The following is a 24,854-nucleotide window of genomic DNA, read 5'->3' on the forward strand; positions in this document are numbered from 1 at the left end:
TTCATTAAGATTTATTTTTTAAAAGACAGTTCTTCAGAGTGCCAAGAGCCTTCAGCCACTAAGGTCCAGACCCAAGAGCTAGACAGGACTTTAGAATTCCACGCCTGGAATGTTCTCACTCCTCATACAGAGCTCTGCCTCCTGCAAGTACCTTCCCTCCATTGCCTCCAACTCATCATGTATGTAGCTTGCTTGTCCATAGCTGCCTTAATGTTGCCTCCCCCATTAGACTACCCGGAAGGGTTGTTTCCAGGATTGTGATTGCTGTAAAACACTTAGTAAATTCTTATTGACTGACAGGTTATCCCGATGGAGAAGTGAGGGACTCAGAGTGAAGGCTGAGACATACTCAGGAAGGTGCTGGAAATTGTTTTGAACATGACTACATCCTTGTAAGTGAGTTTTGTTTTTCTTGCTTTCTCACTGCAGGGTTGGGAGGCATAGAATAAGAGGAATGGAAGGAGAGCAAGATGTCTTTGCTTGAAAATGAAATATTAACTTTAAAAAATACACACATAAAGAAATCATCGGGTAAAATCCTCATGTTTTATTGATAAGTAAACCAAGCTCCGGAGTTGCAAAATTTTCTTTTTTTTTTTTTGTAAGGCAATTGGGGTTAAGTGACTTGCCTCGGGTCACACAGTTAGTGAATATCATGTACATGAGGCCGAATTTGAACTCAGGTCCTCCTGACTCCAGGGTTGGTGCTCTATCCACTGCCCCACCTAGCTGCCCCCGTAGTTACATTTTCAATTCGACAAGCATTTATTAGGTGCCTACTATGTGCCAGGCTCAATGCTAAGCGTTGGGGATACAAATGGAGGAGAAAAATCGTCCCTTCCCTCAAGGAGCTTCCAATCTAATGAATTTACACGGCGACTAAATAAGGCAGAACCCGAACTCGGAGCTTCGCTCTCCAAAGCCAGCCTTCCTGCCATTAGGGCCGACGCTCAGAACAGGAAGTGTCAGCCTTCCCGACCACCGCCAGTGACCAGACACCAAGTGCCTGTGGCCGAGGGTTCAGCTCCTCCCCATTCCTCCTCCCTCTCCCCATCCCTCTGCAACTCTCCCCCGGCCCGAGCCCGAGCCCGGGGCGGGGCCATTCGCGGAAAGCACCGCCCAGCCACTTTGCGCACTATCGCGGCCGTTTCACTTTACGGCCGCCCGGAGTGGGTGGGGTAGGAGACGTGAGAGAGGAGACTTATTTGCAGCAGGCCGTAAGTGAGGGACGAGGGCGTGCGACAGCCGCCGGAGGGCCACGGAGGAGGCGGGTCGGTGTTTTCCCAGGCCGGGGAGGTGGGGTGGCAAGACCGGGCAGGGCCGGGCTGGGGGTGATCGGGGCGCGGGCCGGGGGGGGGGTAGAATGCGGGACGGCGGCGGGGGGACCGGCCCAGGCAGCATGGGGCGGGCGAGGGCTCCGGGGCCGCTGTCAGGGACGGCTGCCGGCCCGGCCTCTCCGGGCGCGGCCGGCGCCGGGGGCCTGAGGAGAACCGTGTTGTCGTGTCCCCCCGCAGCGCAGCGCGGCCCGGCCCGGCCCCGCCCGCCATGAGGCCGCAGCAGGCGCCCGTGTCCGGCAAGGTCTTCATCCAGCGGGACTACAGCAGCGGCACCCGGTGCCAGTTCCAGACCAAGTTCCCCGCCGAGTTGGAGAACCGGGTACGGAGCCCTGAGGGACCTCTACGGCCCCTGACAGCTTCCTTTCCGCGGCGAGGAGACGGGGGAGCAGCCCGGCCTGTTCTCTGGGCTTGGCAGATGGGGAAACTGCGGCAGGGATGGGTAGGATGGCAGAGACACCAGAGAGGGTCCGGAGGAGGGGGCGCTGGGGGAGAGAGCAGGCTTGGCTGCAGCAGCAGCAGCAGCAGCAGCGGGCGGTGGTGACTGGTTGAGAGGGGAAGGGTGCCTGCATCGAAAGCAGTAAGGGATGCACTGTGCTTGGCAAAAGGAAGAAATAAACCCCTCATTGTCGGTGGTCCTGGGCCCGTTGCTAACTCAGAAACAAGCCTGGCATCCCACTGCCCTGTTTTGCCTAGGAAATGTCTGTGTGCTACCTATTTAAGAGAATTGCCATGTAGTAGTAGGCTTTTTTTTTTTAATGCATCATGGAAGTCGAACACTGAAACATTTTCCCTCTTTCTCCAGATATGCTACTGGAGGGGGGGGGTGTATGTATATGTATTCAGTAGTATTAATGTATAGTATATGCTGTATAGTGTATATGATAGTCCACTAATAAGGCATATTTAGTCCATGGCTTCTACATAAATAGTGCTATAGTAGTACTTATGTATAGCATTTGTATTATGTATGTAGTATGTTATATATGTAGTATATATAGCATACGTACATAACAGTATGTATATAAATACTGTGTATGCTATACATAGCATACACACTGTATAATATAAATGCTGTATGTGCTATACATAAATACTACTGTAGTAGTATTTATATAGAAGCCATGGACTAAGTGTGGTTCATCAACAGTATTATTTTTACATTTGTATGTGTACATACACCAACTATTTCCTATACTCAAGTCAGTGGATAAATGGGATCAGGTCTAGTTACTTGGGGGGTTTTTTGGTTTGTTTTTCTCTTGTTGACTGTTTACTGAGGTGATTAGACAGGTGATGGGTGTGGGGCTGAGGAATGTGGGTGATGGAATCAGTAGGTGTAGATGAGTCTGTACTTGAGAAATTTCCTTTAGTAATACTATAAAGCTGTCTTGGAATCAGTGGGGTTGCTCTACCGGACAGCCAAGGCGTTCAGAGTAGGAGTAGGAAATCTACAGTACCTTAATGATATTGGCCCTTCCCTCTATTTCCTTTAAGGCCAGAGGCAGATCAGCACTCTGCACCTCCATTTTCTCATTTTGAAAATGAAGATCAGACCACTTTGTAAAGACATTTTGTGGATTAACCTGTGTTTGTGAAATGCTGAATAAATATTGAGGTTATTAATCTTGAAACTGTGAGTCAGCAAAATATCAGTCATCAGTGAAATAAATCGTGCCTCAGCTAGGCGTAACTGGTTGGCATTTCTGCTATAACCTTTTCCGTAGAACCTGCCTTGAAATCAGTTCTGCTGGCTTTTTGGAGAGGCATTAAGTAGAGTTGGCTGTTGTCACAGGAATTTTTAAAAATTGACATCATATTTTAAATGTTAAAATCCATATGAATTAGGTGAAAATAATTATCTTTTAAAATCTCTAACAGGAGAATTAGAAACTTAGCAATCTCATTTCCACCCCCCAGTGCCTCAAACTTTTGAAACTGCCATTTCTAAGGTCATCATTGCCTTTTTAAGTGCCAAATCAATGGCCGTTCCTCTGACTTCAAAGTCTTTGGCTTCTTTGCAGTTTCTTATTGCTATACTTTTCCTAAAATTCTCTCCTTGGCTTCTAAGACCCTCGAACTCGTGTGGTTTTCTTCCTTTTCCAGCTTCTTGGGGAAAAGTCAGACCTTTGTCTCTGACTACCCTGTTCCCTTTTCTTGCTGTGTCTCATAGCTTGTCCACTTGTCTACAGGTGACTCCCCAGACTAGATCCAATCCTTGCCTTTTCTCCCACAGTACAGACCCCCTAGGTCTACCTTTTGGCCAACATTTGCATCTGGATCCTCTGCTAGCATTCCTAACCTAACATGCCCAAAACTATATTCATCATGTTTCCCAGGCAAAACTTTCTCTTCAGTTTCCTAGTTGGGAAATGACATAGCAGAGGGGAAAGTACTGAGTTTGGAATCAGGATCTGGATTCAAAGTTAGAGTTTTCTCTGCCTCTGTGACCTTTAACAAGTCACTTTATTTCTCTGGGCCTCAGGTCATCATCTGTAAAGTAAGGGGTTTGGACTGGATGACCTCGAAATTCCTTTTAAGCTAAGATCCTATAATTATGTCAGTGACATCATTCAAGGCTCCCTTTCATCTGAGCTTAAGATGGGCTTAGAGTCAGCATTGATTCTTACTTCTGCCTCACTGATGGTTGCCACTTGATCAACATTAATTCAGCCTGGCCAGTATTTTATCATAGAGGCTAGTGATATTTTGCTATGGCTGGATTCTTGTTTGTGTTTTTAGTTTTGATTTCAGTAACCATTCTTTCCCCATATCCACTCAGTTCATAAGATCATTCTCTGCTTACATAAAGTCTTTAGTTTTTGTTTTGTTTTTTTTCTAGGCAAGTGTCTGATTTGAACTGAGGTCCTCCTGACTCCAGGGCCAGTGCTCTATCCACTGCTCCACCTAGCTTCCCCTACATAGTCTTTTACACCAACCCTTTTTCATTTCAGTTGTCCTTTCATTGCCACTGGTACAGACTACTGTAACAAGCTTGTAATTGACCTCTGATGTTTCTTCCAAACTATGCTATATACTACTGCCAAATTAATCTTAAAGCACAGTTCCAATCTTGTTACTCCCCCATTTAAAACATGAAGTGAATCTCCTTCACAGATAGATAGATAGATATAGATATATAGAGATATATATATGTATCTCACAATGTGTCCTCAACCTACCTTTCCATCCTTGTCTTCCCCTTCCTTTTCATATACATCATACTCTTGCAAGACTGGGCTATTTCCTATTTCCCAAGTATATCCACTTTCTTACCTATGCTCTCATCCTTGCTAGATTACTCCTTCCATTTAGAGTGTTTTTCCCCACAGTTGCTACCTGTGGAAAACTTAGATTTCCTATCCAATCACACAAGCATCCTGTAAGGTCTTTCTTGAGCCCTCTTGATGTACCTGTCTCTCTCTTACTCCTAAACTGAATGTAGTCTCTCCTAAACCTTCCTGTGGCAATTTGTACTTTTCAGTATGACAGTTTTTTATGTAAGTATAAGTAAGGGACAGCTAGGTGATACTAGCTTTGTGACCCTGGGCAAGTCATTTAAACCCCCCACCCCCATTGCCTCACAAAAAGAAAAAAAACTCAAGTGTGTATAGCTTTTATTCTCCTATGTGAATAACTTGAGGGCAGAGACTGTTTTACTGTAGCACCTCCCCGTGTTGGGGCTAGTATTTATTGAATGGAAACAACTTATGGAATTAGATAGTATGTGCTTTCAATTCAGAGTATCAAACCCAAATATAATGGAGAGGTTCTTCTTTTCCAATGCTACTTATTTTGGATGTGACAACACTTGTTTACAGGTCTTAAAAATCAAATTCTTAGCTCTAGTAGCTCTTGCCAAATGTATATATGCAGAGTCAGACATTAATCTTCTAAGTCTCTGTGTGTGGCAGAATTTTCACTTTATATAGCCTGATTACAGCAACAGAATTTACTAAGTTCTATGTTCATTCTTACAGGAAATTGATGTTTTAAAATCTTGAAATCCTTTGTATTAGTGAACACTCTGTAGAATCATGTATGACGCTGCATAAGTGTGGCTTTGGAGGGTTTCTTTTAAAATGTTTGTATAAAAACACCAGCTTATACTTTAAACAGGCATTTTTGAAAGCTTTGATTGTGTGTGTTAAGATTAAATTTAAATTACAGGGTTAAATTTTCCTTGCTTTGTTTGCTGGCAATTTGAAAGACTTCTTTTTGTTGTTGTTCCCTTGCCCTAGAAATTCTGTTTATTGCTTTGCAGTAGGCATTGATTTGTCCTTTACTAAAAGTATAAAGTTGGCAAGTTAATATAGAGAAAACTGATATTTTAGGTTTGGTAGTACTTCTAAACATGGTATGAAGAAATTCCATTTTGCAAACATTTGCATCTTTCTAAGTTATTAGCAGAAGAGTTCTGTTGGTATAAATGGATTTTCCCCACTGTCCCCATTAGAATGTTTCATTTTATTTGACTTAGTTTGATTTTTAAAAAATGTTCTCTCTACATCTGTTCTATATAGTTACATTACCAATTTTTGCCACAATAAACTGCTTAGACTTTAGGCCTTTGCTTTTCATCACATATTTCATCAAAAATATAAGAATTCTGACATGAAACAACCCTTTTTCCTATTTTTCTTCCTTCTTCTAACCTAACATCAAATTTCTGCTTGGTGGTACTTATCTGTCTTCTTGTAGCTCTGATATCATCCCCCCAAGTGCCAAAGTAGGACACTAATTGTTCTCTCCCAAATGTGTGAAGATAAGGTAGTAAGATTGAAATTCCTAGGTGTGTTCCCTAAAGTTCATTCTTACTGCATAGACTGTCTGTATTTGCTGCTGCTGGTCACTTTTTTATCCTTTGTTCTTCTACTTTTTAAAAACCTGAAAAATCATTTTTTGACGCTTGCCTTTTAAAAAATTCAGTTCATTCTCTTCCATATGACAAATAGTGACCTCTCTTCCCACAGCTTCAGTGTAACTAGGCTCTTGCTGAGTGATTCTGATCATATAGGAACAAGATATTTTGGAGGCTCTGTATCTAAGCAACTTTCAATTCAAAGGATCTTCCTTGCTGTCTTATAATGTTGCAGGCACATTTTGGAACTGACTAACATTCCTTATTTTATGGGTTTGATAGACATGATTCAGTAGGAAGTGATAATGGTAGCAGTAGTTTATGTATCTTCATGTCAGAGAAGACCTTAAAGAGGAGAGAGTTCAGCTCTTGAGAAGTTGGTAGTGCCTTAGGAAAGGTAAGATTACAGCTATCCTATAAGAAGAATGTGGTTTAATGCAGCATTACATTAAATTGAATTGCAGGGTACCATTGGAAAATAAAAGAGGTAATCAAATTGGCAGGTGACCGAGATAGTTTTGTTAGCTGGATTATGTACTGATTGAAGTAAAAAGAAGTTGAGAGTAATGGTATTAACCTGGATATAATCAATCAAGCAGTTGTTCAGTTGTTTTAGTCATGTCCGAGTGAACCCATTGGGGATTTTCTTGGCAAAGATACTGGAGTGGTTCACCATTTCCATCACATTTTACAGGTAAGGAAACTGAGGCTGACAGGGTTAAGTGACTTGCCCAAGGTCGTACAGCTGGTGTCTGAGGTGGGATTTGAGCTCAGCTCTTCCTGACTCCAGAGCTGGCACTGTATCCACTGAGCCACTAAGGACATGACCGTACTCTAACAGTACCTGAGGTACTGCCGTGTAGGATGGATGACATCTCCATAGAGTGAGGCTTGAGGCAGAGAGATCAGTTTGGAGACAGTTGTAACAGTCTAAGTGAGTGGTGGTAAGGGCCTGAACTATACTGTGTGAGAGAAGTCAGATGCAAGAGATGTTGTAAAGGTAAAAATGTCAAGATTTGACAAATGATTGGATATGTGGATTGAGGAAAAGTGAAGAATGGAAGATAATGCAAAAGTTACAAACCTGGGAGATGAGAAGGATGGTGGTGCCTTAAACAGAAATAAAGAAGTTTTAGAGAAATGAGGGTTTAGGGGAAAAAATAATAAACTCAGTTTTGGACACAATGAATTTAACATGTCTCCAGGACATCTGGTTTGAAATGTCCAGTAGGTAGTTAGTGAAGCAGGACTAAAGCTCAGGGGAAAAACTGCGACTGAACATGTAGACCTGGGAGTCACGTGCATAGAGATTTTAGACAGAAGCAGATGAGCTTATTAAGAAAGCGTAGAGGGAGCAGAGAACCCAGGTGTTAATCTTAGGCAACAACCTCAGTGAGGGGGCATGATGTGGAGAAAGAACCAACAAAGGCTTCAGGAAAAAAGTAAACAGTGTGAAACTGAAATTCATGGTTTTATATTGAATCCTCTTTATGTTGTGCTGGTACATGAAAATATTCTTTTTTGTCTTTTTGTATTTAAGTTCAAAATGAATAAAAATTTAAAAAAGAAAACAAAAGGAGACTGAGGAGCAGTGAGATGAGTAGGAGCTGAAGTAGGGAGAAAGCACCATCATGAAAATCCAGAGAGAGAAAAGGTGTTAAGGAAGAGAGTGTCAAATGCAAGAGGTCAAGAAGTATTAGAACTGAGAAAAGACTAACAAATTTGGCAATAAAGAGATCTTTGGTAATTTTGTGAAGAGGAACTTCCATTGACTAATGAGGTCAAAAGCCAGTTTTCAAAGGGTTAAGGAGTGATGAGAAAAGAGAAATTGGGCAGCAATTCCTTTAAGGAATTTGAGAAAAGGAAGACGTGTATATTTGTAGGTAGAAATAAATACCTGACTAAAAGTTTTAGTCATTGAAATACAGACCAGAGTGGTAGAATTTGGTGACAAGTTGCTGTTAGGAGGAGGAGAACAGTGATGGATTGAAAATAATTCTGAGATAGTATGCCTGGGAGACAGGTAAGGAGATCATAAGAAACTCAGGAAGCCAGTTAGAAGGTTTTAGTGGGAAGAATTATACTAAATTTGTTTAGTTGACCACATGTTCAATTTGAGATATTAACTGTGTACTCTGAAATATTCTAAAAGAAATAACTGCAGGCAGACAAGGAAAGCCATGGATCTCCATTCTCATTAACATATTAGTAGATTAAGTCACTTAGAAATTAGTGTAAAGGGAAGAATAGAAGGTGACAAATTAAATTTTTACAAAAATTTATTGTCAAGTGAGAGAGGTGAAGCTAATTGTTTAATTTCCATTAATAGCCATGACTAGCCAGCAAACACTAATTTCTTAAAATCTGAAATAGGATGCTATGCATTAGTGATTATATATTACTCAAAAACATAGCTTTTTCATTTCTGCTCTTCCTACAGATTGACCGGCAGCAGTTTGAAGAAACAGTTCGTACTCTAAATAACCTTTATGCAGAAGCAGAAAAGCTTGGGGGCCAATCTTACCTTGAAGGCTGTTTAGCTTGTTTGACGGCATATACTATCTTTTTGTGCATGGAAACACATTATGAAAAGGTAAAGTTGTATGAGAATGTCTAAAGCATTTTACCTTTGCCTTCATTTTTAAAGTCTCTCTGGTGCCTCATCATAGTGAAACAGTAACCCTAGGTTGTTAAAGACTGTGTCAGTGGAGCACATGTTCTAGGAGGCTCTCTTAAGTTAAAAAGTTTTCAAGTATGTGCCCAGCAGTGGGATTTGTCATTTAGGGATTGGCCTTACTAGGTGTGCAGAGGTTGGTTACCAGGTGACAAATTCTTCTGACCGCTACAATTCATGAAGACCATCTGCCCAGCTATTAGATTGGCAGTCTACTGTCAGTGGAAGGAATAATCACACCAGATAATTATGGATCCTTGCGGTTTTTGAAAAAAATTTTTTTTGCTTTTAAACAACTTTCTAGGGGCACTTACAGCATAATAGTATCTGATTTTTGCTCCTAATGTTCAAAGCATTTATGAGAGTGAGTACTGTTTGCCTTTCAGAAACAGACCAAAATAGTTACTCCGAATGAAGGTACCACCATTTACACAGCCCTAGAGTTTAGCTCAGTAGTATTTGCTTACAACCTAGTTCAGCTTTCCTAAAATTCTTTTAGCTATTAAGGAGCCTACTTATCTCTAATTTTGAGTTAATCGAAGCTAATATATTACTGATTTCAAACAACTTTTAAAAAGAGATGTGGCTGTACAGCCATTATAATAGGTACCTATCTCATGGAGGCCCATAAAACAGTTACATACATTGTATTATTGGGGCACCTAGGTGGCGCAGTGGATAGAGTGCCAGATCTGGGGTCAGGAAGACTCCTCTTCCTGAATTCAAATTTGGCCTCATACACTTAATAGCTGTGTGACCCTGGGCAAGTCATTTAACCTTGTTTGCCTCAGTTTCCTCATCTATAAAAATTAGCTGGAGAAGATTTTCTATCTAAGAACTTGCAGTTTTATTTACTAGCAGAAAAGTCATTGCCTTTCATTCTTTTTTCTTTTTTTTATTTAATGCTAAGCATTGGGGTAAAGTGACTTGCCCAGGGTCACACAGCTAGTAAGTGTCAAGTGTTTGGTCCGAGGCTGGATTTGAATTCAGGGCCTGTGCTCTATCCACTGCGCCATCTAGCTGCCCTATGCTGGTAGATTTTAATCTGCTTTTATAAAAATTAAAATTTTCTGCTGCTTTGCAATTTATGTTACTAGATTTGAACCTCTTTAAGATTTATATTTTAAAAATAATCTTTTAGTTGAAATATTGATGCAGTGTTGAAGCACTTTAAAAAAAAAAGCATTATAGATTTTAATTTGAAACTTTAGAAGTAGTTCGCAATGTCAAACACAAAGGAAATTTTGATACCATAAATATTTTTCTACTTAGACTTATACTGGTAGTGCTTAGGATCTGTTCTTCTATGTTATTTGGCATACCAAGTAAATTTGATCCGTAAGTCAAACCAAGACACAGCTACATGTAGAAAAAAAGATGTGGGTAACTAAACAAAAAGAAACAGGACCAATCTACAATTTTATTATTGCATAATTTTTTTTCTTTTTAATACAAATTTATTTATTTTTAGTTTTCAACATTCCCTTCCACAAGTTTTTGAGTTCGAAATTTTCACCCTATCTCCCCCCTCTCTCCACCCCAAGATGTCATGCATTCTGAATATCCCTTCCCCTACTCTGTCCTCTCTTCTATCTCTCTCCCCTTCTCTTATCCCCTTCCCCTTCTATTTTCCTGTAGGGCAGGATAGACTTCTGTACACCATTTCCTATATTTATTTCCCAGTCCTCCCTCCCCACCCACCCTCATTGAAAAGGCAGGCAACTCAATATAAGTTGTACATGTGCAGTTATGCAAAACATGTCCATAATAGACATGTAGTGAAAAACTAACTCTATTTCCCTTAACCCTATCCTGCCCTCCCATTTATTCTATTCTTTCTTTTGACCCTGTCTCTCCTCAGAAGTATTTACTTCTGATTAACCCCTTTCCCAATCTGCCCTCCTCTCTATCATCCCCCTGCTCTCTTGTCCCCTTTCCCCCCTATTTTCCTGTAGGGTAAGACAGATTTCCATACCCAATTGAATGTGTATGTTATTCCCTCCTTAAGCCAAATCCTGTGAGAATAAGATTCACTCATTCCCTCTCACCTTCCCATTTCCCCTTCCACTGTAAGAGACTTTTCTGGTGGTTTTTTTGTGAGATAATTTACCCCATTCTACCTCTCCCTTTCTTCTTCTCCGAGTATAATCCTCTCTCATCCCTTAATTTTATTCTCCAGATATGACCCCTTAATCTTCAGCTCACCCTGTGCCCTCTTATCTATCTACATATACATACATATAATTTTTTTCCTCCAACTACCCTGATACTGACAAAGGTCTCATGAGTTATAAATATCATCTTTCCATGCAGGAATGTAAACAGTTCAATCTTAATAAGTCTCTTATGATTTCTCTTTCCTGTTTACCTCTTCATGTTCCACTTGAGTCCTGTATTTGAAAGTCAAATTTTCTATTCAGCTCTGGTCTTTTCATCAAGAATGCTTGAAAGTCCTCTATTTCACTGAATTACCATTTTTTCCCCTGAAGGATTATACTCAGTTTTGCTGGGTAGGTGATTCTTGGTTGTAATCCTATCTCCTTTGCCCTCCGGAATATTATATTCCATGCCCTGCGGTCCTTTAATGTAGAAGCTGCTAAATCTTGTGTTATCCTGATTGTGTTCCCACAGTACTTGAACTGTTTCCTTCTGGCAGCTTGTAATATTTTCTCCTTGACCTGGGAACTCTGGAATTTGGCTACAATATTCCTAGGAGTTTTCCTTTGGGGATCTCTTTCAGGAGGAGATCTGTGGATTCTTTCAATTTCTATTTTGCCCTCTGGTTCTACTATATCAGGGCAGTTTTCCTTGATAATTTCTTGAAAGATGATGTCTAGGCTCTTTTTTTGATCATGGCTTTCAGATAGTCCAATAATTTTTAAATTTTCTCTCCTGGATCTATTTTCCAGGTCAGTTGTTTTTCCAATGAGATATTTCACATTGTTTTCTAATTTTTCATTCTTTTGGATTTGTTCTACTGTGTCGTGATTTCTCATAAAGTCACTATCTTCCAATTGCTCTATTCTAATTTTTAAGGAAGTATTTTCTTCAGTAAGCTTTTGGACTTCCTTTTCCATCTGGCCAATTTTTTTTTAGGGCATTTTTCTCCTCATTGGCTTTTTGGACCTCTTTTGCCATTTGGGTTAGGCTATTTTTTAAGGTGTTATTTTCTTCAGTATTTTTTTGGGTCTCCTTTAGCATCACTCTCAGTTTTTCCTCTACTTCTCTAACTTGCTTCTCAAAATCGTTTTTGAGCTCTTCCATGGCCTGGGACCAATTCATATTTTTCTTGGAGGCTTTGGATGTAGGGGCTTTGACTTTGTTGTCTTCTTCTGGTTGTATATTTTGTCTTCTTTTTCACCAAAGTAAGATAATATAGTCTGACTCTTTTTGCTGCTTGCTCATGATCCGGCCAATTACTTGAGTTTTAAACTCTTTGTTAAGGTATGAATCTGCTTCCAATGTGGAGAATGTACTGTCCCAAGCTTCGGGGGTTTGTACAGCTGTTTTCAGAGATACTTGTAGGGACCTGTAAATTTTCAGTTCTTCCAAGGTGGTATGATAAGGGGAGGTGTTTACTCCTTTCCTGGCCTGGACTACAAGTACTCCTTTCTGTCCTGTAACTGTGATGAGGGGCTCCTCTCCACAACCACTACAAGCTCCACCAAGCCAGTGCTCCTCCTCACCCCAGCACCGCTGCCCAGAACTGTGGCCCAGATCCAAACACGGGCAAAGCAAGAGATTCCTGCCTCAGCACTGGCAAAAAGATCCCTGCAATCCCTCTCTGATCAGCCACTGGATTCCCCCTCAGTCTGTGGGCCAGAAGCTCGAGAAGCAGCTGCCCCCGTACAGGGCCATACTCTTGAGAAGTGGAGCTGAAACCCCGCCTTCCTTTCTCAGGCACCGACAGAAACAGACTTTTCCCACTGACCTAATTTGTCTTTGGCATTGGTGGATTGAGGAGTCTGGAAACCTCCACAGCTGCCCGAGATTCAGTCCTCTGAGGCCTGCTGCAGGTTTGCTGCAGCCTGCGCACCCACGCTTTGGCCTGTGCACCCACGCTGCACTGCGCTCCCAGCCCCGCACAATACACCTTTCTGATCAATCATCCAGGTTGTCTTGGGCTGGAAATTTGTTTCGCTCTGTCTTTTTGTGGGTTCTGCTGCTTCAGAATTTGTTTAGAGCCATTTTTTATGAGTATTTGGAGGGGTTTGGAGGAGAGCTCAAGCAAGTCACTGCTTTTACTCCGCCATCTTGGCTCCGCCTCTATTGCATAATTTTTTTAGGAGCCTTTATAATTATACATTTATTGAAGTAAAGAATCCACATAGAACTTTTCCTTTAGAATTATGTAGTTCATTGAAAATAACAGGGAAATAAATCATTTTAGTTTTGCATATTTTAAAAACTGAAAATCCTAGGCTACAAGGATAAATGCAGTAAAAGTTCTGAAAATGTAAATTTTAGTGCACTTATCAATCAATCCTATACATTTAACTGGAAATGTCTTTCTGCACAGTATTATTGTTTAAAAGTAAAGGAAAAATAAGAGCCTCACTGTTATTTCTCTGATGCCATTCCATTGTTTTTTTAGGAAATAGAAAAGCCTGTAGAAAGTTGTACTCTGGGCTGTCAACTCATAAAATATAAAGAAGTTATCTACTTCTATGGTGCATCCAAAAAAACTGACATAGAAAGGCAAGAACTTTTGTTACCTGTAAAAAAAAAAAAGCTGAATACCGGGAGGGAAAGGATTTGGGGAAGACAGTGTTCTTCATTTGGATAAACCTATGTTCTTTTCTCTTGAAGGTTAGTTGGTCTTACTCCAATTTAGTATTTTTAGGAAGAAGTTATCCTTTCATAAAGCTTGATGTAGTTAAGAATGCTTTATCTTTATGCACATTGTACAAATTGTGGTTAAGTTGAAGGTTTGAGGAAGGGGATAGTTTTTGTTGGATGCTGTGATTTGCCAAAAATAGAAATGGTGAATAAAATGACTGAAATTCCAGCAGATGAAGAGTTGTTGGGTTAAGAATGGTACCTAGAAAGTGCCCTTTCTAGGATGCTGAATGAATTTAGGATATAAAAGTTGTTCTGTTACTGAAGAGACCAAAAAGTTTGTTTTTTGTGTTTGTTTGTTTGTTTGGTTTTTTTTTTAACACCTTGTTTGGAATAGTGATGGCTTCTACAAAATACTTAACAAGATCTGAATTCTCACACACACAATTGTCTTCTTTCTGAGCTGGTGTCCAAGTGCACATTTTTGGTATTAAAGCTTAAATTAAAACCTTTCCCAACAAAAGTTGAATTTAATAGAACAAAATGGAGTGCTATTTCCCTGGAAGTAATCTCTACCCAAGAAAAGAGGAGGGAAGCTTTTCTGAAGGCATCCTTTCTTTGAAATCAGTCATGCAAACATTTTCTGAGAGAGTATCCTTGAGTTCTAATGGATTGGGGTGAGGGGATACTAAATCTCCAATTTCCATTTCTGGCGGCTGAACCGAGAAGGAAATTGGAGAGTTTGAGAGACTTGAGCTAGCCATCTTTATGGCTTACTTCCTTCCATTCATTATTTGAGTGTGATTGACAGGTTGTGATACAGAGATAGGAGGTAAGACTTTTTGCTTCTTAAAGATTAATTGAACTTAAACTTCCCTTGAAATTGAAAGTAGGAAAATGTTCAGTGTTACTGAAGGTAAATTTGTTGTTCTAAGAAATGAAATGAAAACTGCCTTTCTCTAAGGATAATGCCACAAATTTATTGGCTTACTACAGTAGATTTTTATAAGCTAGCTATTCTTTCAAGAATTTACCATTTAAATGCTTATCATCATCTTTAAAAAAACATACTAGTTAGTAAGTGTAGAATATTGAAATGTAAATCAGTTTATAATCACAAATCTGGATTGTCATCTTCAGTATACTAGTTTGTTTGGCCCAGTATGTTACTAACCTAAATTCAAAAAGTTAATTTCCAGCATTATTTTCACAAGTTTTTTTCTCCCTTTTTTCCAGAGATTTTAATCGCCAAACAGTAGTGTTAATTTGAAGAAATATGTAGAAATTGGAGCCTCATTTTAGAGCTTTATCAAAGTTATTTTGAAAATTAGGCCAGAAGAGGGATTACAAAAACTGTCTATAGTTGGAAGTAAACTCTATGACTTTTTCATTTCTAGTTGATAATTCAGATACTTGTGATTTCATTGGTTTGGGTACTTCCACCTATGCAGATTACATCTGCCCAAAGGCTTAATATTCATCCATTGTAAGTTACAAGGACTAACACATTGCATCACCTGGTGGCCAGCCATTTGGTGAATCTGTCAGTTCACCTAGGCTGGTCCTCAGACACAAAAGCCTTTGGTGGATCCATATTTAAAGATTTTCCATCTTGTTAGGAATTGCCAGAGTAATTATTTCACACCATCAGCATAGCCATTGAGAACCAGAATCACCCAATTCCCTTCATATTCTACTAGCTTTAAATTTCTTTCTATCCCAGAATCTCCTTATTGAATCAGAAGAATTAACAGTTAGTAGAATTTACCTTCCATCTAGATTTGCCTCCATTTTCCTTGAGTTGTATAAGCTTCAGTATTAATCTAGCAGCTCACTTGTCTAGTCACACTTAATGCTGTTGAAAGTGATCATAGTATCAGGAATTTACTTACTGGGAAACTCAAGGGAAATTAAAGGTCATGTGTATTACAAAGAAAATAACCTTGCTGGTTCTGAAATAACTGTTTTACCTTTGTCACAATCATTACCTAGAATAATTGTCCTATGTATGCTACCTAGTCAAAAGGGAAAAGAAAATAGCTAAAATTAGGTTAAAGGAGAGACTAAAGAATTGCCTTTAATAATGGAAGACATTGTATTAATAAAACTTCATTGAAAATCAGCGATATTCCTTAAGGAAAAATAGAAAAACTTTCACTGTGTGTAGTCAATTTCACTGTGTATTAAGCACCTCCTATATGTAATGCACAGTGCTAGGCAGTAGGAATCCAAAGGTGAAAAATGGCACATTTCTGCCCTCATGGAGTCTAGAATGTATGGGGAATTTATTGGACTTCCAACTCAAAATGAATCGGTATCAGGATGTAGCCAAAAAAACAAAGATCAGTGCTATTTTAATCTGTGTTAAAAGCATTATGTTAAGAACAAAGGAAACAATATATATCCCCACAGTACTATCACCTGATGATGCCACATCTTGAATATTGTGTTCACTTCTAGGCATGTCCTTCATAATCTGTCTTGACTCCGCTTACATCCATGCCAGAAAAGATTGACTGAGAAAGAGAGTGAAGAGACTTAAGGTCATGCCATAGAAAGAGATGGAGATTTTTAGCCTGAAGAATAAAAGACTTCAGGGGATACAGGATAGTTGTCATACAGCATTTGAACATGAAAGAGATTTTTTTTTTCCTGCTTGGCCCCAGGAGACAAAACAAGGAGCAATAGTTAGAAGTTGTAGAGAGTCAAGTTTTGATTCAATGTAAGGAAGAGCTTCTAACCATCAGGGCTGTCTAGGAGTGGAATTGGAGAGATTGGTTTCCCCCCACTGGACATTTTCAGGTGGTGATTGAATGACCAATATTTGTTAGTGTCGTATAAGGGATTATTAGTGAAGTATTGGCTGATCCAGACTGCCATTAGGGTTCCTTCCAACTATGAGATTCTGTAATTGTCAAATACTGCAAAAGGGTTCTGTCAGATACTGTGTGAGGACTGGGAATTGGATTTATTGATCACAAGTGACCTCAGGATGCTGTTCCAGTGAAGCAATGAGAAGGAAATCCAGATTACAAGAATTTTTATAGTGAGTGGGCCATGAGGAAGTAGAAGAAACAAGTACATATTATTCATTCTGGAAGTTCAGTTCCTTCAGTGCCTTCTTTTTATTGATAATCTCCAATAGCTTGTTTGTACTTAGATGTTTACATCTCATCTCCCCTGTTAGACTGCGATTTCTTCAACAGAAACTGTTTTTCTTTTCTTTGCATCTGCAGTGCTTTGCAAGAATGCCTAGCACATAGTAGGTGCTTAATAAATGTTTATTAACTGTGTGAAAGGCAAATATCAAAACTTTGGCAAGTCATAGAAACTTCAGTATTCCATGCTTTAAAACTAGGTTTATATAGCCGGCTGATACTTAAAAAGACTTCCACTAAAATCTAAAAGATTGGGTATTTCTTTCTGACAGGTTCTGAAGAAAATCACCAAATATATTCAGGAACAGAATGAGAAGATTTATGCTCCACAGGGCCTCCTTCTGACAGACCCAATTGAGAGAGGACTTCGTGTTGTATCTTTTTTGTTAAAGATAAGAAAACGAAAGTGACCATGTTGGCATAGGCTAGAGACAATTTAATATTGATTTTACTACCTGCCCTAGAAAATTTTTGTGTATGTTACTTGCATTTTTTCTACAAACTATTTTCTTTGGTGTCATGTGTTTTGCAAACTTTTTAGTATTCTGGATACCATCTTTCTTGGTGGTTCTGAGGGCATCTTGTAGTAATAATAGTTTTGATATGAGTAATGCTTTTCAGCTGCAGAGAACTGAACCAAAAGCCCTTTTGAAATGGATAAACTCAGTGTGTGGTGGAACTTGTCATCCAAATGAATTACAGTTCCATAGGTTCATCTGACTATTTGCCTAAATCGGTTACAGCTGCTAGATGTTTGATTTCATTACCCTTGACATATTGTGCACATTTTCAGAAGCTATAAGCTTTGAAAAGCAGTAGGTGAATTTGGTAAATAAAATTATAAGTAAATAAGGTAACTTGGTAATTAAATTAATGAATTAATAAATAAATGGAATTTTAGATTACATAATCCCAGTCCTGCCAATACAGGTTAGCAGCTATACTCAATTGATAGTTTTATAGTTTCTTGGGACATTGAAAGGTTAATGAACTTTCCAAGGTTACGTAGCCAGTATGTGTCAAAGGTAGGACTTGAATCCCTGCTACTACCTAGCATTTATATAGCACATTAAGGTTTGCAAATCACATTACAGATATTATCTCATTTCATCCTCAACTCTGGGAGGCAGATGACATTAATAGGTACATTTTACAGATGAGGAAACTTGAGGCAGACAAAGGTTAAGTGACTTACCCAGACTCACAGCTGGTGTCTGAGGTTACATTTGAATTCAGACCTTCTTGACTCAAAGTAAATCCAGCACTTTGTCCATTGTGCCATCTAGCTGCTTCTATCCATTATTCTCCCACTGCCTTTGGGAAAAAAAATTCCAACCCTTTTTTGTTAACCATTGCAGACATTTCACTATACTCTAGAGTTTAGAAAAAGACCCATAGTCTTGTATTTATTGCTGTTTTCTACATAACTATAAAACTATGATACTGAGGAAATACCACATAAAAATAAAATTATTGAGAAGAAATGAGCCAAAATCCCTTCTGATAAAATAACACATGTGAAACCACTGGAGTGGTAGTCTTTTATTTTTAATCATGATGTTTTGATACTTTATAGGAAATAAAATTTAGAGGAATAAGTCCAATTCTCAAAAGTAATCAGTAAGTGAATATTTTTTAAGTTAAGTAGAAATTATCTCAAAGAATATTTAATAAGTAAATTTTATGAAGACAAAAATATCATAGCAAAATATCATAGCAGAGTGTAGAGTTCTAGTGCATTTTTTTTTAAATCAACAATAGTGATGACACAGGTTAGCAAATTCAACTCATCTTTTATCATTTAGTCTCCAATGGTATGTTTTCTTAACAGCTACCCTATATAGATTGAAATTACCATTTATGAAGACAGAGGCATGAGCAGTGGAAGATAAACCATGGAGTCCAAGGTAAGTAACAACCTGGAGTTCCATTTTTAGGTATTTTCTGTACAGTCAGAATATGTAGGATTTTCCTTCACTACTCAAGAGGCATTTCCACTGCATGGAGACAAAACTTTTTTAAACCTTGTATGGGAGGTGGTGGATAGTTGATGCATATAGTTGAATGGTGTTTTCTTTAAATGATTAGTTATATTGGTATAATATGTAAAAGCTGGCTTAATCAACATTTAATTTGGTTAGATAGAAATCTAAATCTAATTTTGTCTATATTGTGTCAGATTATTTTTATATATTAGACTAGCCTCCTCACATGACTGCTCAGGCCCTGCCATCAATCAGTTCACATAGAAATGTGAGTACCAGCACTTCACTTCAATTCAGCAAACGTTTATTAAGGACTTACTATATGCAGGGCTTTTGGGATATAAAGAAAAAACAATCCTAAGGGCTTTGGGATATGTGTATGTTGGGGGGAACATACGCTTTGTTATTTATCTGCTGTTTATAAATAGATTTAGAGAAATCACTTGACCTGGTTGGGTAGCGATACATTGACCTAGAGAAGGGGGGCAGAGTGGATACAAGAACTGATTCTAATCAGGAAGACCTGGGTTCATATCCTGATTCTGCCACAGGCTGTGTTGGCTGTGACCCTGAGCAAGGCACCAAACCTCCCTGTGCCTGCGGCAGCTCTCAAATCACTGCAGTGAAAGGTCCTAACCTATCTTCGGAAAGAGTTCTCTTAAGTGAAGTCACAGGGCCAGTCCCTGACCTAATCTGCCGCTGACATATCACTGTTTGCCCTCCACGAATATCATTAAATAAATGGGTTAATGCTACAAAAAGATCCATAGACCCAGTTGTGTTGTGGTTTTCCTGGTGTTCTTTTTCTGAGTTCTCTGAAACACTGAGACTGCTCCAGCTGGCCACAGTGCAACAGTACTACCTTCGGAGCAGGAGATGCTGGTATTCCTTCACTTCTGCCAGTTTCTCAAAGTTATGTGAGATCTTTCAGGAGGCTAAAGTCTCATTTCTCCTGTAGATCTACTCTTGATGACTTCCTCAACTGGTTTCTGTCACAGACTATTCCCTGCACAGTGGCAGAATGTGGCAAAGATAGACAACTTCTCCCAGATGTGGGAGGAACCACATAGAAAGCAGAAACTTTCATGGAGTAAAAATGAGAACTTTTTCCTTCCTTTGCTTCAGGATCTTGTCAGCACTTTTGAGGAACAAAGCTGTTAGTGGCTTCTGTCCAGTTTATTTGAAACTCCTGACAAAGTTAGCCTCGCTATTCTTAAATGCTGTCTACTCTGGCACTGGGAAGTGTTACCTGAATTTTCCTTAAAACCCAAATAATGATGCCTGTGCCATATGTTTAGTTGTTATAAAAAGCCTCAGATAGCAGAGTACTTTGGAATATGTAGTGTTACTTGTCCATACAGTTTCTGATTTGCAGTTTCCTAACTGATTTCTAAAAATGAGCAATCAGAAACCTTGTGTGGCTTTTGTTACATGCCATTCGAATAAATTTGTTTTATCAATTGCAGCTGCGTTGACTTGGCACAATTCATTTGTCATGACTCATTTTGCAGCTATTATTGCTAAACAATGTTTTTCTGAGGTAGTGTGGGGTTTTGAGCAATTATACACAAGAGGCTAATCTATCAATGTTCAAACAACTGTGAAATTTTTGAAATGGGAAAGATTTACATTAGGAACTTCTGGATAGTTTCATGAATTGCAAATGTTTTTGTTCAGCACAATTGTGTTTTTAGAGCTGTGTGTTCATCAGGAGCAAAACCCAGAAAGGGCTGGGAGCTTGTCAAACAGCTGTATGAATGTGTGTGAGGGCATGTGAAAGTGCACTTAATGCTTCACCAATCCCCGCCACACACACACACACCACCCCAAGCTCCACACCTCAAATCTGCAAGTTGGCTGGAGATTAAAGTTAGTGTTTGGGGATTAAGTGTATATTTTAATGAAGGAATATACAAAAGGAAGATGACCTTCATGAAAAGAACTTTCAGTAAAAAGTAGCATTTTGTCACTTTTTTGTTAATCTTTTGTAAAGTACTGGAAAAGTAGAAAGCATTTTGCAAATGTGCCAATGCTCTCTCTATCCCTCACAGCCCTGTGAGGTACCTGATGTTATCTCTGTCAGGCTTCTCATGTGAAAAAGAAATGATTTGCTCAATGTCACAATAAAATAATGACTTTTTAAAATTTTGAGTTCACGATATTTGCTTTCTAGGTCATTGAGCTAGATGAAATATAAGCTCTTGCAAATCCAGAAAACCCACCAGGTAGAACTCTCTTAACAAAATAAAACCACTCTCTTATGTGTGCATGTCAGTTGATTCAGGAGAGATAAATAAAAGTACACTTTAGTATTTCTTTATAGCTTTCTAAGACCTCATGTTGGTTCCTTTTTTAGAGTCCATCTCAGAATGGGACTCTTCTGTCCACCGGCCAACTGCAGAGTGTCCCCTACCTCCTCTCCAAGCATCATTCCTTTGTATCTGCTGCCAGAGCCACGGTGCCATTCTACTCCAAGGACTAACTTTCTAAAATTCCGCTCCTGGGGTGACATCTAGTCACTTAGCATCCACTTTGTGTCTTTAAACTGTGTAGGACTCTGTAATCTTTGTAGTTATTTCTGAGAAAATATAATGAAGCATTTCGCTTTTTTAATTCAAAACAATTTAATAAAATGAGCTGTGTAAATCAGCCCAATCCAAAATCCATTTATCTGCCACCAGGACTGTTGGTTCTGCTCAGTATTTATGGTGTCCTCTCTACAGGTGGTTTTTTTTTTTATTTCAGCAAGTCATATCCAGGTTTGGTTTCATTTTCCCTGAATTGAATGTTTTTTTCTTCCGGGTATGGTTTTTGATGAGGGGTAAGCTATGCCTGTGGCCTGCTGACACATCTCCTAGACCTCAAGGAACTCAAAGGATTTCCAGAAGATGTTTCTACTATTAGTTTCTCATACTGAAGCTCATTGGAAAGATAATATATAATGCTATTTGTTTTCAATGTAGCACTTATTTACTAAGTGAACCAGTATTTCATGTGATTTCCAGTTACCTTGATTCTCCTTGGAGAATTTTATCATTACTGCATTGCCATGAACGTTGGGAGGATGTAGTATGTGTTGCTTGTTTTATTAAAACTATGTAAGCACAATAAAGTGGATGCTAAACCATCAGACCTATAGACATCCTTGCTCTGTCCCTTAATGTGTAATAAGCAAGTGTAATGAACATTTTCCTTATGGCTTTATTATAAATATAACTTATGGGGGAAATAATTTGGTAGGAATAATACTGTATGTGCTCATTTTTTTTAAACTATTTCCACTGGCAAAACTTATGAATCATAAATGTTTCTTGAATTCAGTATTCAGGATGCACATAAATCTTGTAATTAGTTCAGGTAAAATAATATGAATGTTTCCTGAGTAAAATTCCTAAAAATCTAATTTAATATTTGTTTCTCTTCTACCTACATTCTTCATGACAGTATTTTCCAAGACCTTGAAATTAAGTTAATCGTTATGGCTTGAGAGCATTGTTCTTTGGAAAGAGCTAAGGGATTTACTAGAAAAGAATTAAAGTTCTACTCCCAGTGATTGTAGGTGCTAATACTGGATCTAATCTTCCAGATTTAATTTCTGTTATGGATTTGTTAGTCATTCATCTAAACCCCAGAGGCTTGTTTAATATTTTAATTGTATAAAACCCTTTTTGTTTTTCTATGGCGTGTAATCGTATGTCTGTCTGCCTTTCACACCCATTGCAATAACTTTGCCCAAATATTAATGCGTTAGTAAAACTTTTCTTAAATAAATTGTCTCTGTTATGTTTGCTTGATAGTTTGGTAAATCTCATTTGATAATGTTGTATATCTTCCTGATTGTTAAGGTATTCTATGAGTCCTGAGTTTCCTATTTTCATTTTTTTAAAAAATAGTTCTAAATGTTTATTTAGCACTTTATACTTTTCAGAGTTCTTTCCCATAAGTCAGCGTATCAAAGCTTTCCGTCGTCCAAAAATGCTGGCAATAAAAGAGCATCTTAGTGATTTGGTTGCTTTCATTAGGGTGGACAAGGAGAGAGATCTTATAATATTTGATAGCCCCTTCTTTGATAGGTTGATAGGCAATATTATGTGTATTAATCCTCTCTTTCACTTAAGGAAGCTTATCATCCTAAGTTTCAAGTTTCCAATTCACCTGAAATACCAAGTTATTTAGACAGAAGAAATTGAAGTTACTAAGACATTAGGTAAATGCCCTTCAACATGAAGAGTTTAGAATTAGAATTTCCCTGGCTTTAAGCCCTAGTTGGAGCCATACTTTATGTCAGTGCTAACAGTGGTTTTTCAGTTATGTAAATATAGCTTCCAAAAAAGTCCTACTTTGTTACCTCATCTGGCATGAAAGCAAACCTAGATCCTTGAAGGTTATGCCAGTAGAGGTCATATCTAGCAGGTCCTAATTAATTAGAAAGGCTCTGAGTACAATACCAGAGATGAGCTCTGTTGTCCAAGGACCAGTGTAGCTGTAGTTAAGTTTTAAAGTGTCTCATCACCAGAAAGTTGGCTACCAGACAGCTTTTTTTTTTTTGGCCACGGATACTCTAGGATTGTCTGCTAATGGGTGGATAAGTTGCATTGGTTGGTGGCAAGCCCACGTTAATGAAATTGCCAGTCTTTGAAGTGTATCAGTATGGGGGGAAGTGCAATGGTGCTTGAAATAAACTTCAGGGGAGAAGAGTGTGATACCATTGTCTAGTACTGACCTGATGCTTAGGGATTAGGCCTCTCTCTAATAGTATATCTTTTGCTAGACGTAGGATCTTGATTCAGAGTTCTGAGACCCTAAATGTTTGTGCACACCCAAAAGAAATTTCTAATGCTGAGTAATATGTGAGGAGGAAATATTTCTGTGGTTTATATTCATTTTAATGAGCTTGATACCAGAGGCACTAGAGAGAACTATTCCTCAGCCTCTTTAGAGATGAAGTAACCTCAGGCTGTAGAGCAGAGGTTCCCAAACTTATTTACCCTACCACCCTCTTTTCAAAAAAAAATTACTCAGCACCCCTGCCCAAAATCTACTTTCTTTAACCCTTTAACTTTTTTTTAAATTTGTGTCATTTCTAAAATATAATTTTTTTAAATGATGCATCTTAAATTTAATTTTAAATTTGTGAGGTTTTTCCTTCATTGAAATTTTGATGACACAGTATTGTAAGTATAGTATCGTATTGTAAACAAGTCACTACATACACATATTCTGCCATTGCATGCTGGACTTCCTGACAATGCACGACTCGCCTGCCAACACCTGCTTCTTAAGACCTGTTGGTGAACTTGACCACTGAGCACTTATAACTTATGTTTTGTGTGTTTATTTGGAAAAGAATGTAATCACTACAATTTTAACTGTTACACAGCAGATGAAATATGTATGAATGGTTTTTCAAAATTTTTTTATCTTTCCTTATGCTTCCACCACCCTCTTATTTTTATTCAATATCCCCCCAGTTGCACCCAAGGCTACTACCACCCCCCTGGATCATTCCAGCAAACCCCTCCCCCCAAGGGGCAGTATCACCCACTTTGGGAACCTGTGCCTAGAGTAAGGAAAACAAGAGTACATTGGTTTTCATTTCTGGAAAGAAATTTGAAGTTATGTGAAGAGGAGCTTAAAGGGTCACTGCTAGGCATACCCCGAAATCAATAATAGGAGAGGCAGGTGTTCTATGAAACAACATGTATAGCAGGACTGATCACAAAGAATTTAAAATAAAGATACCTATCAACTGGAGAATGGCTTTGAAGTTCTGTGCTGTGTCCATGCTGGGGTTACAAAGAGAAAACCCATATAGTTCCTCACATTGTCATAGCAGGAGAAAACAGAAGGTTTCAACTGCCTGTGGGATGAATTGCAGTCTTCAATGTTTTTTCCTCCGATACAATGACATCCAACTCTAATGTTGAACCATTTGATGATGCCAGTGATCTTGATGGCAGCATTTTGCATTTCTATGGATTGATTTCCTGGATGGTGATGTCCAGGCCATTGGTCTGCAGAAGCAGTGCTATTCCCAAGGTACTTGGGTTTACAGTGCTGGAT

At 38.8% G+C, this 24,854-nt stretch overlaps 1 protein-coding gene across 6 annotated transcripts; it reads left to right on the forward strand.

The window, feature by feature from the left end:
• The first annotated feature begins 1,181 nt into the window (after positions 1-1,181).
• On the forward strand, positions 1,182-22,562 carry GOLGA7 (golgin A7). 6 transcript variants are annotated; one of them, XR_002321194.2, is made up of 8 exons: positions 1,182-1,271; positions 1,515-1,656; positions 8,636-8,788; positions 17,079-17,180; positions 18,651-18,713; positions 18,986-19,059; positions 20,965-21,016; positions 21,148-22,562. XR_002321194.2 is itself a non-coding variant. In XM_020969604.2 (6 exons), exons 2-5 carry the CDS (start codon positions 1,546-1,548, stop codon positions 18,696-18,698), a joined length of 414 nt encoding a protein of 137 aa, XP_020825263.1. In that variant the 5' UTR covers positions 1,182-1,271; positions 1,515-1,545; the 3' UTR covers positions 18,699-18,713; positions 21,148-22,562. The 6 variants fall into 6 exon arrangements, 3 of the variants coding, with proteins under 3 accessions (XP_020825263.1, XP_020825265.1, XP_020825264.1); XR_002321192.2 differs by lacking the exon at positions 20,965-21,016; XR_013484597.1 differs by lacking the exon at positions 18,986-19,059.
• Positions 22,563-24,854: the final 2,292 nt, after the last annotated feature.

Source organism: Phascolarctos cinereus, unplaced genomic scaffold (assembly GCF_003287225.1).
Source record: "Phascolarctos cinereus isolate Bilbo 61053 unplaced genomic scaffold, phaCin_HiC Scaffold_2;HRSCAF=192, whole genome shotgun sequence".
In the NCBI taxonomy this organism is placed as follows: domain Eukaryota; kingdom Metazoa; phylum Chordata; class Mammalia; order Diprotodontia; family Phascolarctidae; genus Phascolarctos; species Phascolarctos cinereus.